The 16,402-nt window shown below is 42.4% G+C and overlaps 1 protein-coding gene across 1 annotated transcript; it reads left to right on the forward strand.

Annotated features, from left to right (window-relative positions):
• The first annotated feature begins 61 nt into the window (after positions 1–61).
• Hdac3 (histone deacetylase 3) lies at positions 62–15,979 on the forward strand. Its single transcript, XM_027927602.2, has 15 exons — positions 62–177; positions 284–366; positions 1,724–1,866; positions 7,808–7,889; positions 8,015–8,071; positions 8,189–8,244; positions 8,616–8,749; positions 9,119–9,199; positions 9,564–9,637; positions 9,798–9,862; positions 11,044–11,133; positions 11,263–11,321; positions 11,601–11,680; positions 11,990–12,147; positions 15,342–15,979. Exons 1-15 carry the CDS (start codon positions 123–125, stop codon positions 15,409–15,411), a joined length of 1,287 nt encoding a protein of 428 aa, XP_027783403.1. The 5' UTR covers positions 62–122; the 3' UTR covers positions 15,412–15,979.
• The last annotated feature ends 423 nt before the right edge of the window (positions 15,980–16,402 follow it).

Raw genomic sequence — 16,402 nt, forward strand, 5'->3', positions numbered from 1 at the left:
GCGGGGCCTAACCTTCCCTGTTCCGCAGAGGCAGGCTACGTGCTTGCGCAGTACGCACGAGCCGGGGGCGGGGCTGGCGTCCGGCGGGCGGCGGAGGCGCTGGGCCTGGTCCCGCCGGCGCTATGGCCAAGACCGTGGCCTATTTCTACGACCCTGATGTGGGCAACTTCCACTACGGTGAGGGAACGGGTTTGTGCGCTAGGGGCTTGGACGCAGAGGTTTCGAGGCAAGAGCTGTAGCTTCAGGGATGAGAACTGACCAACTCTCTTTTCCCCACCCCCAGGAGCTGGGCACCCTATGAAGCCGCATCGCCTGGCATTGACTCATAGCCTGGTCCTGCACTATGGTCTCTATAAGAAGATGATCGTGAGTCCACCTGGCGGGTTGGGAGCGAGCTGTGGTCTTAGGGATAAGTGGATTGGACCGAATGTACCAGGTGCACCCGCCCCTAGGGTAGGGGGCAGTTAGAAGTCGCCTGGAGCACTCTCTGTTTGCAGAGTTTGTGGGTGGGCGTTCTCTGAGTTAATGGGAGTTACATTTTCACCTTAGGCTAGTCACCCTTTGACATTAGGCACACCAGCCCTTGGTGTAGGGTTAGGGTGGTGTGAGGCCCTCTTGAAGACAGATGTGTTTCTCTCTGAATTTATTTTATGTACTATGTATTTATTTTTGCAGTTCTGGGAGATCCAATCAGGGCCTTAGGCATAATAAGCAAGCTTTCTACCTATGAGCTACACTCCCGGTCCCCGCTGCCTTTTAGGGTGTGGTTAGTGTTGTGGCCTCAGGGATGGGTGTGTCTGGATCTTTGTATATATCTCCTCCCACCTCTCACTACTTGCTAGGAGCTAGAACTCTAGGGACAGCTCTGCAGCCTTTTGGGTAAATTATGTGTATATGTGTGGAGAACAGGAGATGCCTTCTGTATTCCTTTTTCAACCTAGAGTACCTCTACATAGTATCTCTGCATAGTTAGGCTTAATCATTGCCCAATCCTCCATCTCCCATATGTATGCATACTATTCATCTCCAGTTTGGAATTTGCAGCTGTGAAATGAGATAATAACAGATCTCACCCTTATGTATTTTGAGGGTAATGAACCAACAATATGAGTGATCTCTGCTTTTTCTGAGGCACAGACAAGTGGATTGGTTGTAGAAAGACTGAGGTATTGTTAGTGCAATAATCTCTGAATCCCTTGAGATTATGTGCCTCTGTGTCCCTGCATGCATTTTCTAGGAGAAAAAAAAAAGCTCTTTCTTCTTGCCCAAATTTCAAAGAGGTTCATGAACACCCCCACCCCCCCAAGGACGATAAATCTTTGGTTTGGCACCTTGGATTTTAACTAGAAGATTGTTATATATCCCTTATATCTGATTTCAGAATGAAGAACCTAAAGGGCAGAATCAGAGTCAAGGGGAGATGAGTATGGAGAGAACCAGGAATAGGAAATCCAGGGATCAGGGCAGGTGAATCAGGGTTCAAGGTTGAGAAGGTAGGAGAGGCTGGGCTGGAGGTGGAAAGGAGAAGTGGTTTACATGGGTCATTATCAAGACCATTAACAGGAGCTTCTTTTCTTCACTGACCTTTATCTCGTAGAATAACAAGGATTGGGATTGTTGTATGTGGTTTTGGGCAATCTCCAGGGGTGGGCTCAGTGTGGCGGGTCTCAGCCTCATCAGTGGGGATGATCCTGCTAGGTTCATCTTGTTTCTCCATCCCAAGGTCTTCAAGCCATACCAAGCCTCCCAGCATGACATGTGCCGCTTCCACTCTGAGGACTACATTGATTTTCTGCAGAGAGTCAGCCCCACCAACATGCAGGGCTTCACCAAGAGCCTTAATGCCTTCAACGTGGGCGATGACTGGTGAGGGAGGGGAACACTTGGATTTGGGGATGTCAAGCACTTTGGTGTGAGGCCCTTCAATGAAGTTTTGTAATAGGACTGGGAAGATATGAGGGGGGGACCTACTTGTCAGGGAATCATCATTCGCTCATTTGTTTATTCAGTAAATATTTATTGGTGATTTACTTGAGGCCAGGCCCTGTACTAAGTGTGAGGGATGCAATGATGAACAATAGCAGCAAAATTTTAATATTCATCTGAATATTAAATTAGATCTGAAAAAAAAAGAGGAATTAGGGGAAAGGTGTTTGGCAGCTGAGGGAAGGGATGTATTGGGTAATAGAGACAACATGTCTGTGGTAGAACAAAGTATGACTCATTTAAGGAACAGAAAAAGCCCAAGTGCAGCTGGGCATGGTGGCTTACACCTGTAATCCTAGTGACTTGGGAGGCTGAGACAGGAGGATCCCAACTTTGAGGCCAGTCTCAGCAACTTAGGGAGGCACTAATTAATTAGACTCTGGCTGGAGATGTGGCTCAGTGGTAAAGTGCCTCTGTATTCAATCCCCAGTATTAAAAAACGGAAGAAAGAAAGAAAGAAAAAGCCCACGGACAGAATATGAAAAGGAAAGTAATCTGATTAGAGGCTAAAGAGATAAATGAGGCCTTTTGAACAGCCCTGTTATGAATTGAAGTTTTTGTTCTTAGAATAGAGGAAAGTCATTAAAATGTCTTAAAAGGCAAGGGAGTGATTTGACATGACCAGGTTTACATTAAGCTTGTAACGCATGTAGATGACTCAGGGTTAGATGCTGTGGAGAAGGGGGTGGAAAGTAAGCCATGATCCTTGCTCACACTCTAATATATGTCCATGAAAAATAATAACCAAAACAGCTACCATGTACTCAATTCTATTTAAACTTTTTAAAGGGAAATTTCAAACATTTCTGAAAGTAGAGTAGAACATGTATCTATCACATCATGTATCCATACCCCTCTTCAACTCTTTTTTTTTAATTTTTTGGTACTGGGAATTGAACCCAGGGGCACTCAACCACTGAGCCACATCCCCAGCCATTTTTATTTTTTATTTTGAGACAGAGTCTCACTAAATTATTTAGGGCCTTGCTAAATTGCCAGTGTTAGCTTTGAACTTGTAGTCCTTCTGCCTCAGCTTCCTGAGCCTCTGGGATTATAGGTGTGCACCACTGTGCCCAGCATATCCAGCTTCAGCTCTTATAAGCAAGTGGCCAGTCTTATTTCATCTGTACCCCCTTGTGTTAGATTATTTATCTCTAAATGAAACTTAAAAAAAATCTAAATCATACCTAAAGATGAATAGTAATTCCTCAATATAATCAAATATACAATCAGTATTCAAATATTGTCTCATCTCATATATTTTTATACAGTTTATTAATATCAGGATCTAAACAAGGGCCATGCATTGTGTTTGATTGATGGGACTTGAGACTTTTAGTCTGTGGCTTTTCCTTCTCCCCCTTGAATTTATTTCTTGATAAATAGGTTTTACAGATTGTTGATCCTATAGAGCTTCCTACAATGGCTACCATTTATTAAGTACTTATTTTGCTAGTATTATGCTGAGGGTTCCTAGTGTATCCTCTAATTCTCATGCCAACCTGGAGATATAATAAATAGGCCTTTTCCTGATGTTTCACATAGATAAATGGAGATTTGGGGAAATTTAGGTAACTTACCACATTTCACGTAATTGGTCAGTGGTGGTGGCAGGATTCAGATCTAGAGCCCAGATTTGTTTTTGTTTTTGTTTTGTGGTGCTGCATCCACAATCTAAGAGTCCAGATTTTTGAACCACTAATCTATTTCTATGAAAGATCCTATTGACAGATGCAGTCCAGGCTGCCAGATAGAGGCCAGTTCCTTTTGCTGGCATTGAACACCTTCCCAATCTTATTCCCACACTCAGCTGCATGGGATCCCTTCCTGGAATGTCCTTGGATGTCCTGTTCAACTTTTTCAAGGCCTTCTCAGCCTTCACAACATCTTCATACCAGCCCACAGAGCTCTGTCCTGAACATACTGCCTGCTTAATTAGTTTTGTCATATGCTGTCTTGGGAAGTTTCTTAGTTTTGTTGTTGTTGTTGTTGTTTGTTTGTTTTTGTTTTTTTTGGTTCTATGGTATTTTTGGTACTCAACTTTACTGCTGAGCAACGTCCCCAGCACCCCCCCCTTGCCCCCTTGCCCCCCCTTTTTGGTGGCAGCAATTTTTTTTATTATAGTTTTAAATGATTTTATTATAGTTTTAAATGATTTTGCTTTCCATATAGAGAACAGTAATATTTCTACCCAGCCTTTTTAACTTTTTGTTTTGAGACAAGGTCTCACTGAGTTACTTAGGGCCTCTGTAAGTTGTTGAGGCTGGCCTTGAACTTGAGATCCTCCTGCATCAGCCTCCTATGTCACTGGGATTATAGGCTTGTGCCATCATACCCAGCTCTTTTTTTTTGTTGTTGTTGTTGTTCCTGCTGCTATTCCCGAGTTCATTTTCTAGATCTGGGAATGTGGAATCAGACTTTAGGCTACAGCAGGAAACCTGTATATGCTCTTTGCATAGTTAGGGCATCTACTCTGGGCCATTTGGCTATTTTCAGTTGTTCTGTCAAATTTAAACTATATCTATGTTTGTCTATGTTTCAGAGGAGAATCAGGAATTTTCCTTCTTTTTTTTTATGTGTGTGGTTCTGGAAATTGAACCCAGGGGTACTCTACCACCAAGCTAAACTCCCAGCCCTTTGTATTTTTTACTTTGAGATAGGGTCTTGCTAAATTGCCCAGGCTGACCTTGAATTGGTGATCCTGCTGTCTCATCCTCCCAAGTCACTGGAATTATAAGCACACACCACCATGTCCTGCTCCTTTTTATTTTCCTTTAATTAATTTGTGATGGTTTAAAAAGTAATCTAATCTAATATAAATAGCCAAATTTATTTACAAGGCTTTTGTGTGTGTGTGTGTGTGTGTGTGTGTGTGTGTGTGTGTACACGTGTACTGGGACTTAAGCCCAGGGATGCTTTACTACTGAGCTACACACTCAATTATTTATTTATTTACTGAAATGGGGTCTTGCTAAGTTGCTGAAAATCTTGCTAAATTGCCAAAGTTGGGCTTGAATTTGTGATCTTCCTGCCTCAGCCTCCTGAGTCACAGATTACAGGTACACACCACCACACCCAGCCAGTACAGGTTCTTTTTTGTTGTTATTGTTTGGTCTGGGGATTAAACCTAGGGGTGCTTAATCACTGAGCTACTGAGCCACATCCCCAAGCCTTTTTTATATTTTATTTAGAGACAGGGTCTTGCTAAGTTGCTGAGTCTGGTTTTGAATTTGTGATCCTTCTGCCCTACCTCCTGAGCCTCTGGGATTACAGATTTGCATCACCACACCCACTTTTATGAGTTTTTTTTTAGTTCTGGTTGGACACGATACCTTTATTTTATTTATTTATTTTTATGTGGTGCTGAGGATCAAATACAGTGCCTTTTATGTGCTAGGTGAGTGCTGTACTGCTGACAACCCTAGGCCTCTATGAGGATTTTTTTTTTTAATATTCTTAAGTTTTAAGTGGACACAATATCTTTATTTTACATTTATGTGGCGCAAAGGATCGAACCCAGTGCCTCATGCATGCTAGGTGAGCACCCTACCACTGAGCCACAACCCCAGCCCCTTTATGAGGTTTTTAATGGGATTTTTAAAAAAAGCAATCCCAGACCTATTCCTCCTGTGCATTAATCTCTGTCCTCAGTAGCAGCCACTTTCAGCTAGCATATTTTTTCTGGTGCTTATCTTTGGATTTCTAAATGATATAATAAATTTACTGCTACTGATCTGTAATATTTAGGTAATACTTAATACACTAGGTACTATTTTAAATGCTTTGTAGCTATTTAGTTTCAACAAGTATATGGTAGGGTTTATTATTATCTCCTTTTTAAGAATAAGGACATTGAGACACAGAAAGGCTAAACAATTTGCCCAACATTACTAGCTGTCTGGCTTATAAATCTGGGCTTATAATTATACTCCCCTACTATATTACTTCTTGTCAATATTTCTTCCTTTATCAGTTTTTAGACATCGTCTATAAGCTGTTCGTATGGATATGAGCATTCTGTCTTCTCATACCATCATACTGGCTTCTCCCAGGTTCATAATGTAGCTATATCATAATTTTCAATCAGTCACTATTCTGTTTACTTTATCATAACTACTATTCATTTGTTTTAGAACCAAATAGTAATAGTTAATTTATTTTCGTATACAATTTGTTTTTCCTGAAGCTAATAATTTCATTGCTTTTTTATTTGGTAGTTGTTTAAGTATCAAACACTAATTATTTCCAAACCCTTGAGAAATTATAAAACTCCCTAAATTCTATTTTTCACATGGTTAAATGTGGCAGTTGTACTATTTTCTTGGATACCTAAAACTAGGGTTTTTTTTTTTGGTGCTGGGCATGAAACCTATAGTGTTATACATGCTAGGATCAGTCTCCACCACTGACCTTAAAAAATCCAAACTAGGGATTTTTTTAAATCTTTATTTTATTTATTTATTTATTTTAAGAAAAGAAAAAGCGTTTATTGCCTTGCCAGCAAAGGAGAAACACAGGGGACTCCTGTCCCAAGGGCTGTGATTCTCCAAACTAGGGTTTTTTTAAAGGCATTTCTTTATTTTATTTTTTTTAAGTGATGGTTAATGAAGGTATAATTTACATACAGTAAAATTCACCTTTTTTTGTGTGTAACATCTTGAGAGTTTAGAATGTCTCAAGATTCAGGATATTTCGCTTACCCCACAAAGATCCTTCATACCCTTTTATCATCAATGCCTTCTCTCCACCTCAGCTCCAGGCACCACTGATCTGACTCTATCCTATTTTGCCTTTTCCAGAATGTTATATAAATGAGTCATGGTATGTAGCCTTTTGTGTTTGGGTTCAATCCTTTTCTTTATATGAAGAATGAAGATAGCGATCATTTTAGCTAACATGTGGCTTATAGTGCCATAAAACGTGCTAAAAACTTTCCATGGTTTATCTTATTATTAGTAGTATTTTGTGTATATAGGAATATAATTCTTTCTTTAAAATGTGTGACTGTCAAGGCTACTATTGAACATTATGTTAGAGTGTGGTACCTATAGAAGACTTTTAAGAAAAAAAATAGAATTCATGTTTTATCTCAATTTATTTCCTTTTTATTTTGGGGTACTGGGGATTGAACTCAGGAGCACTCAACCACTGAGCCACATCCCCAACCTTATTTTGTATTTTATTTAGAGACAGGGTCTCACTTAGTTGCTTAGTGCCTCAGCATTGCTAAGACTGGCTTTGAATTTGCCATCCTCCTGTCTCATCTTCCTGAGCTGCTGTGATTACAGGCATGCACCACTGCACCTGGCAACTTATTTCCTTTTTCCTTTATACTTAAGAACCTAGATGCTGAGCTGGGCATGGTCATGCACGCCTATAATCCCAGGAACCAAGGAGGGCAAGGCAGGAGGATCGCAAGTTTAAAGTCATCCTCAGCAATTAGTGAGGCCCTCAGCAACTTATCAAGACCCTGTCTCAAAATAAAAATTAAAAAAGGGCTGGGGATGTGGTTCAATGGTTAAGCAACCCTGGGTTCAATTCCTGGCACACACACACACAAAAATAACCTAGAAGCTATTTGCTTCTCTCCCAGCTAGGGTACAAACTCCCTAACATTTAAAAGCTTCTTTCTTTCCCATCTTGTGCTTTACACAGGGCTTGGCATTTGTTGAATGCATTTGCAGATAAGCAGGTGTTTAGGAAGGGGCGAGAGGGCTATCAGAAAATGGCGATTGGAGGAGTCTGGGGTAAGGAGGGAGTGTAACAAGGCGCAGGGCAGGACAGAGGCACAAGTGTTCTAACCCACTCCTATTCCCTGCAGCCCAGTGTTTCCCGGGCTCTTTGAGTTCTGCTCCCGTTACACAGGTGCATCCCTCCAAGGAGCAACCCAGCTGAACAACAAGGTGATGTATTCCCAGTTCTTGTTTCTTTCCTATGAGTCTGTAGACTCAGTGCTTTACCCTGACCCTGGGCTCCCAGCTTCAGGGGTGGGCAGAAGAGGACTGTGAGTTGGGTGTTTGTCTTTCAGATCTGCGATATTGCCATTAACTGGGCTGGTGGTCTGCACCATGCCAAGAAGTTTGAGGTGAGTGAGGATGTGATGGGGAAGACAGTGGCTACCCTAGGGTAGGCAGTCAGGATGACAGTGGGGGGCAAACGGAGGGATTGTTTCTCTATTTAAAAGACCACTGTCTTGCTATAGGCCTCTGGCTTTTGCTATGTCAACGACATTGTAATCGGCATCCTGGAGCTGCTCAAGTAAGTAGCCCAGGAGGGGCACTTAAGAGGATCTCAACCAAGGAGGTCCCTCAGACAGCCCTGACCCTGACCCTGATCTCTCTCCTTCACCACTAGCTTCTCCCAAGTTCTTGATGCTTTTCTTAGGCTGCGTCTTCCTCTGCTCTGCTGCAGATTGCCTGCTGCCTGCTCAAATTTCAGCCTTTTCTGCACACCCCTCTCCTGTCCCTGCCTCCAGCCTCCAGGCTGGATCCCCAGGGTTACCCTTAGAAAACTGGTGGTATTAGGTTTCAGGTGACTTGGCAGACTTTAAATAATTCCAGACCCTATGTTTGGGAGGAATGGATTGGGGTTCACCTCTACCTCAGACCCTGGCTTTGCCCTTACCCCAGGTACCACCCTCGTGTGCTCTATATTGATATTGACATCCACCATGGAGATGGCGTTCAGGAAGCCTTCTACCTCACTGACAGGGTCATGACGGTGTCTTTCCACAAATACGGAAATTACTTCTTCCCTGGTACAGGTACAAGAACATGAATTACTGTTCCCTTTACATCTGTTAGTTCTTTAGCATGACTGATTACTAGAGCACTCATTGCTATTTATATTTAATGTGTGTGTGTTTTTAAAAAATATTTGTTTACTGTCTCCTTTTTCATTGTGAGGAAGAGTATAAGCTTGGTAGGATTTCATTATTCTATTTATTGCTGTATCCGATGTGCCTAGTATGCAGCTTGGCTCATGGTAGTTATTTAAAAAAAAAAAAAATCATTGAATGACTTACAAACTGCAAGAAACAGTGGATCTAGGGAGTCTGGTGGAGATTCATTGACAGAGCTTCTAAGTTGCAAGTGCTTCCCATGCATGGCTCCCACTACCCACTTCCCTATAGGTGACATGTATGAAGTTGGAGCAGAGAGTGGCCGCTACTATTGTCTCAATGTGCCCTTGCGGGATGGCATTGATGATCAGAGTAAGTACTGGTGTCTTCTCCCTGTGTACTCTGCCCCTTCTTTCTCTCTTTTAATTAATCTCTTCTGCCTGGTGTTGTCTGCTATTGGGCCAGGTATCCTTAAGGATGAATGGCCTTCAAAGGGACCAAGAACCCCTGGAAATTGTATGCAAAATATCATATGTATGCACACTTAATGATAAGGGTCATTAGCTTTCATCAGTCACTCATAGCAGTCTGGTACTCCTGAGTTTAGAACCAATGGTTTGGTTCTTTGGCTTGCCCCTTTCCTGGGCTACATGCTCTCTCAACCCCCTTTTTCCTTTTGTTCCCTGTCTCCCCATCCCCTTGGGGTGCCAGGTGCCCATCTTTGGCCCTCTCCCAGGTTACAAGCACCTTTTCCAGCCGGTCATCAACCAGGTGGTGGACTTCTACCAACCCACCTGCATTGTGCTCCAGGTAATGCTGTCAGTGCCTGCTAGGAGGGCTCACCTGGGCTTGAGGGAAGAGAGCGGGAAAGAGGAAGGTCCCTAGGTTGGTGAGGGAAGGGATGTGGAAGATATCTGTGATGTTCTGATCAGTTGTGTCACTGCAGCTGCCTGGCATTTTGCTTTTGCAGTGTGGAGCTGACTCTCTGGGCTGTGATCGATTGGGCTGCTTCAACCTCAGTATCCGAGGGCATGGGTGAGACTTGCCCTTCTTCTCCCCCAGGTTTTACAAGTGGCTTTGGGCTTTACTAAATGGAATAGGAGTAGTTAAAGATGGGCCTATTTCTTCTGCGAATCAAAAGTAATCTATAAGTTGTACTTGAACCAGGAAATGTCACCTTAAATAGGATCTTCTAGATGGTCATTCATTCACAGTAGGTTTTTATTAAGGACTGATTGTGTTCCAGGCATTGTATTAGATGATGGGGATGGAATGATAAAGTGCACAGAGTTTACAGTTTAGAGTAGGAAGCAAACAAAAAATAAGTAGATTGCTATAAATCCTATAGAGGAAAAAAATAGAAAGCTGGGACAGAGGGTAACAGTAGGGAATCTCCTTTGGCATGATTTGGAAAGGGTTTTCTGTGGAGGTAAAATGGGAGCAGAGAGCTGGAGGCTAAGACCGAGTGAGCCACAAGAGAAGCAGAGAGAAGCCTGTCCCAGGCAGTGAGTTATGCCTACAAAAGACTCTGAGGCTGGGAAGAACTGATGTGGTGAAGGAAACGAAATAAAACGAGTGAGGCCAGAACACAGGGACCAAGCTGGAGGTAGATCGAGTTGAGGTCCTAGAAATTGGCCATGGTGAGATTGTACAGGGCCTCTGGACTCTGGTAAGGAGTTTGAAGGTGGTCCAGTGATGGAGGGCAACTGTTGAAGGATATTTAAGCAGGGAAGTTACATAATCCAATGTATTTTAAAGTGACTGTGCTGAGTTTTGGGGTAGAGTGATGGGACAAGATTGGTAGTGGAAAGACCAGTTAGGAAGTTACTGGCATTGTCTAGGCCAGAGATTGGGTGCCCAAACTGAAGTGGAGGAGGTGGTGACAGAGAGTTGTAGGGGGTTAGGGTTATATTCTGAAGGCCAGAACTGACATACTGGCTAGTATATTGATAAGTATAGTTGATTAACAGGTAGGATGCCAAGGAGAGTGTTGAGCAGGACAGAAGTATTTTATTTCCTTATTTTTGAGGGTGCACTTTATTTTAAAATTTTCACTGAGACACAAAATATAGTACACAAATTCCAACAGTATAACTTAATGAATTCCACTACCCAGACCAAACTAAAGAACACTTACAATTCCCTGTTGCCCTTTCCAAGTAATATCTAGAGGTGTAGACCTTGGCTCCACCCATTCTTCTGGTTCCTTTTAACAGGGAATGTGTTGAATATGTCAAGAGCTTTAATATCCCTCTACTGGTGTTGGGTGGTGGAGGCTATACTGTCCGAAATGTTGCCCGCTGCTGGTGAGTACCCTCCCTGACTTTCCTGTTCTTGCATTGTGGGGTAAGCTAGGGACTCCCACAATGGGATATGGCCAGGTGGGCCTTTCAGCCTACTTAGTCAGCTTACCTCACTCTGCTGGTTGGTTTCAGGACATATGAGACATCACTGCTGGTAGAAGAAGCCATTAGTGAGGAGCTTCCCTATAGTGGTAAGAACCACCCACAACACCTCCATAACAGGAAGGCTCTTTTCACCAGCCCTAAGAATGATCCGATTTGAAAGCAGACAGGAAATTTTACATTCTCAAAGCTCGGCAGATGAAATCTCTGGGCCAAGAACAAGGAAAAGACTGGGCAGCTATTTTGTAGGGGTCTGGATGGGAAGGGAGGGACTGGAAAGTCTTGGGACCTGCGTGTCTTGGTCTGAACCATGTTTTCTGGCTAATCCCCTCTTCTCATCCCCTCTCCTCCCCACCTCCCTCCCCAAGAATACTTCGAGTACTTTGCCCCTGACTTCACACTCCATCCAGACGTCAGCACCCGCATTGAGAATCAGAACTCACGCCAGGTCAGCCACTCGGAGAAGCCATGCACAAGATAGGGGAGCCCAGGAGAAGTCTAGGATGTAGGAAGTGGGAGAAATCAAAGATGGGGGAGTTCTAAGCTGTCACTATCCCTGCTACCAGCTAGGAGACAGCCTAGGATAGTGTAGAGGTAGTCAGGGTTGGTGGGAAGGGACAGGTATCAGTTGGGAGATCTGAAATAGAAATACTACTGAGATGAAAACCAGGACATTAGGAGCAGAAGGTCGCTAGAAGGGTGGATGCTCTGGGAGTCACTAGGAGCCACTCACTTTCTATTCCTCCTCTTCAATCAGTATCTGGACCAGATCCGCCAGACAATCTTTGAAAACCTGAAGATGCTGAACCATGCACCTAGTGTCCAGATTCATGATGTGCCTGCTGATCTCCTGACATATGACAGGACTGATGAGGCTGACGCAGAGGAGAGGGGTCCTGAGGAGAACTACAGCAGGTCTGGGCAGGGACTTGAGAGTGGGACATTCCAGCAGGCTTGCAGGGGAGGCTTACAAGAGAAAAGTAAATTGAAAGACACTGGCTTTCTTGTCTCTGGTTTACTGCCTTTAAGTCAGTACAATTCCCCTACTCTTTTTTTTTATTTTTTTGTTTGCAGTTTTCAGTGACAAAGTAACATATTTATTGTAAAAATTATAAATAGCATCTAGCTGGGTGCATAATCTCAGCAGCTGGGGAGGCTGAGGCAGGAGAATTGTGAGTTCAAAGCCAGCCTCGGCAAGAGTGAGGTGCTTAGCAACTCAGTGAGACCCTGTCTCTAAATAAAATACAAAATATGGCTGGGGATGTGGCTAAGTGGTTGAGTGCTCCTGAGTTCAATCCCCAGCACCCTCCCCCCCAATTATAAACAACATCAAAGTAGGTTACGTTTACATTCACATAATCCCAGACCCATTCCACAGAAGTAACTATCATTAATAGTTTGATTTATATCTTTTTAGGTAGACCTTTTTTTCTGTAAATTGCAAGTGTATTTCTAATGCATATATACTATGAACATATATTCATTCATAGAGTTTGCTATTTGTGGGGGTTTTGATTTTTGTTAGTCTAAATGGAAACATTCTGTACATGTGGCTCTACAACTTAAACTTGTCTTTTTTTAAAATAAGATATCGTATCTTTGTGTTAGTGATATGGATCTGTTTCTGTATTTTATCAGCTGCATAATATTCCATTGTGTGGATATAACCTAATTTAACTAACTACCATTGATGGACAGTTACATTAATTTACATAACCCCCCCCTTTTTTTGCTATTATGGTAATAAAGAGGGTGGCAATGAGTCCCCTTATGTATACATATTTGCATGCTTGTTTAAATGAGTTAGATTCCTAGAATTGTTGTTATTAGGTCAAAGGTTGAATGCAGAAAAATCATTTGTATTTGCTGTCACATTGCCTTCCAAAAAGTCTTTTTTTGTGTATGTGTGGTACTGGGGATTGAACCTAGGGCCTTGTGCATGTGAGGCAAACACTTTACCAACTGAGCTGTATCCCCAGCCCTCCAAAAAGTCTTTAGCAATTTACATTCTTGCCAGCATTTTAGTCTTTCCTTGTGGGTTGGCTGGACAGGTCACTGCCTGCATATTGCTCTTTAATGTTGTTTGATTTCTGTTCATTTTTTTTTCAGGTTTGAGAATAGTGGTTCTGTTTTTTTCAAAAAAAGCTTTTGTCTTTCTGAGATACATACTGAAATATTTATAGATAGAATGAATAGGGGACGGTGAGGATAGAAATTGTTTTTTTTTTTTAATATTTAATTTTTAGTTTTCAGCGGACACAACATCTTTGTTTGTATGTGGTGCTGAGGATCGAACCCGGGCCGCACGCATGCCAGACGAGCGCGCTACCGCTTGAGCCACATCCCCAGCCCCCTAGAAATTGTTTTTAAAATATCAAAACAAACTTTTCTGAAAAATGAAGGGAAAAAACGAGAACCCAGAAGTGCAAAACCAGATGCACTTGTGGAGAACAGATTTCTTTACAATATTGAGGAATAACCAACCACAGCTGGACATTTGCAGGATACCCAGTCCTGCTCCTGTTCAGTGTTAGAAGTTGAAGCTTGCTCTGCTGCAGTCTGGTGAGCTTCTCAGACCCTTCTAGAGTCTGCTTCTCACATTTACAACTCATAATCAGAGTTCCAGCCAGCGTCTCTGTCCTTTGGACATGGGCTTTACTACTCTAACCCTTAGGACCTGTCCATCTTCCCTCCTCTATGAAAGCCCCCTTATTGCCTGGCCTGGGTTGGGAAATATCTAAACATCTGGCCTCAGAGCTTTTGAGTCATCTCCTTCTCAGTTTTTCTAGGTTTCTAAAGCTTGACTTCTGGAAATTGATTTTCAGTGTCTGATTTGGTTTGGCAAAACCTGTTTTTAAGTTCTTCCTTTTGTCAAAGTTTGGCTTTTTCATCAATAGTAACAGACTGACATCTGGGTCTAGTCTGCACATTATACCACACCCTTTCAACAGTCAGCAGAAGCCTCAGGCCTTTCTTCCTGTTCCTAAGCCCTACCTCCCTGTCAGACCACCCACTGAGTTCTGGTTCTTCGTTGATCCTATAGCTCCAACTTGCATATGACTTGCAGAGTAGTAATAATAAGAGTTGCCACTTCTGTGGCTTTGCCAAGCACCAGACTCAATACTAGGTGTTTTATAGTACAACATACATATCATGTCATTGTTCTGGTGCCATCGGACAATGCTAAGAGTAGCTCTTATCCTCAGATTACCTGAGGAGGAGTCTAAGCCTCAGAGAGGTTAAATAATGTTCCTGGGGTCATAAAGCTAGTTAAGATACAAATCTAAGCTTGTGACCCCACAACTTTTATCCTTGTGGTGAGATAACTGACCTGTGGCTCAAGTAGATAGAGCCTTACCTGACTTATTCCCTCAGCTACTCTTTGATGACTCAGTTTTCTCTCAGAGAGTAGTTTTTGAAAAAGAAAGAAATCAGTATTGAGTATTTACTGGGCCCTGTGTTTCTTTCACATCCCTTCTCTCAGTGTAGGTTTAAGTCAGTCCTCTACTTCTGGCTTAAAAAGGCCCTGTGTGCTGATCCTGACTTCCATCCGTGATCTTATCTGTAACTACTCTCCTTCATGATACAACGCCCAGCCATCATGGCCTCCTTGTTATATTAAAATATACCAGTTTTTTTCTACCTTATGAGGCTTGGAACAGTTTTCCTGAGATGTTTGCTTGGCTTCCCAAACTTCAGGCTTTCATTCTTAAAATTATTTTCCCTAAAAATCCTGTCTGGAATTTACCATTTTCCTCTTATCACTCACAGTCATGTTACTTTCTTTCTTTTTTCTTTTTTTTTTCCATAATGTCTCCACCATCTGAAATTATATTATTTACTAAATCTTTGGTCTCATTTATTAGGTAAGCTTTTTCATGATGGATGAAAGCCTGGTCTGGCTAATTATCTGCTATAAGCCTCTGACACATGCCTGGCACAGAGTATTCTCCATAAATGTTTATTGAATATGTGAGTGGATGAATTCATAGCAATCATTCTCTACCAAAAGGAGGAGAGGAATTCCCAGAGACCTTGAGGAATGGCTCTGGAGAAGGTGCTGGAAAGTTGTAGAGCAGGGTTCTGATCTGTCTGCCCTTGCTTTGCAGGCCAGAGGCACCCAATGAATTCTATGATGGAGACCACGATAATGACAAGGAAAGCGACGTGGAAATTTAAGAGCGTCTTGGAATGCTATGTCTCAAGGAATTCTTTTTCATGCCTTGTTGGTGGGAAGGGAAAAGGTGTGCTTCCCTAGTCTGGGAACCTGAGGCTAACTCTGAGGAAGGGTTTGGAGATCACATGTGGTTCTAGAACCATCTATCCCCTTTTCCTTTCTCTCCCACAGCCTGACAATGGTACTTATTAGGGATGAGATAGGGAAGTATAGCTGGCTTTGGGACATTCTAGGCAGTAGACCCTAGTAGCCAGTCCCCAACCCTTCTGGCCCCTTATTCCTTCCCTGCTTCCCTCCAACCCAGAGACTCAGGGATGAAGGGGTAGAGAGGACTGAGGTTGTCTCTAATATCCTTCTCCTTTGGGTTCTACTGCAGGCCTTACTTCCAGGACAAGCAAAGGGTGAGGGTTTTGGGTGGTGGGGGCTCTGGCTCCCTAACATCTTAACTATAGACAATGGGAAGTATGGTTTTGTGTAGGGGAGGATATGAACATGTCCTGTCTAACTTTTGGTTTTATGTCCATTTTACCACTGTTTTTAATCCAATAAACCAAGTTGGTATTTTTTGTACCTTTCTGGGAATATTAATTCTTGCTAACTATGTATGAAGGGAAAGGGAAATGGGGTAATGATGCATATAATAAAAATCATAGTTAACATTTATTCAGTACCCTATGTTAGGTCCTGTGTGTATATTCTACATGGATTATTTTACTTGTATATAGGGAGTTAATAGAACATTTTGGTGGAGAGTTAGACAAACTTGGGCAGATAACTAGCTTGAGATGGCAAAGAAGGTGACTTCAGGTTTGTTAACGTGGGTGATTGGCCTGCTCATGCTTGTTGGTGAAGATAAACTGAGATGAAACATAGTAAGTCTTAATACAGTGCTAAATATTAAAAAGTTGCTCATTAACTGTCTTTGTGAAAAACATTACTAGATATTGTAAATGCTGCAAACATAGACCCTTCTCTGGAGGAGTTTACAGTCAG

Source organism: Marmota flaviventris, chromosome 5 (assembly GCF_047511675.1).
Source record: "Marmota flaviventris isolate mMarFla1 chromosome 5, mMarFla1.hap1, whole genome shotgun sequence".
Classification (NCBI taxonomy): domain Eukaryota; kingdom Metazoa; phylum Chordata; class Mammalia; order Rodentia; family Sciuridae; genus Marmota; species Marmota flaviventris.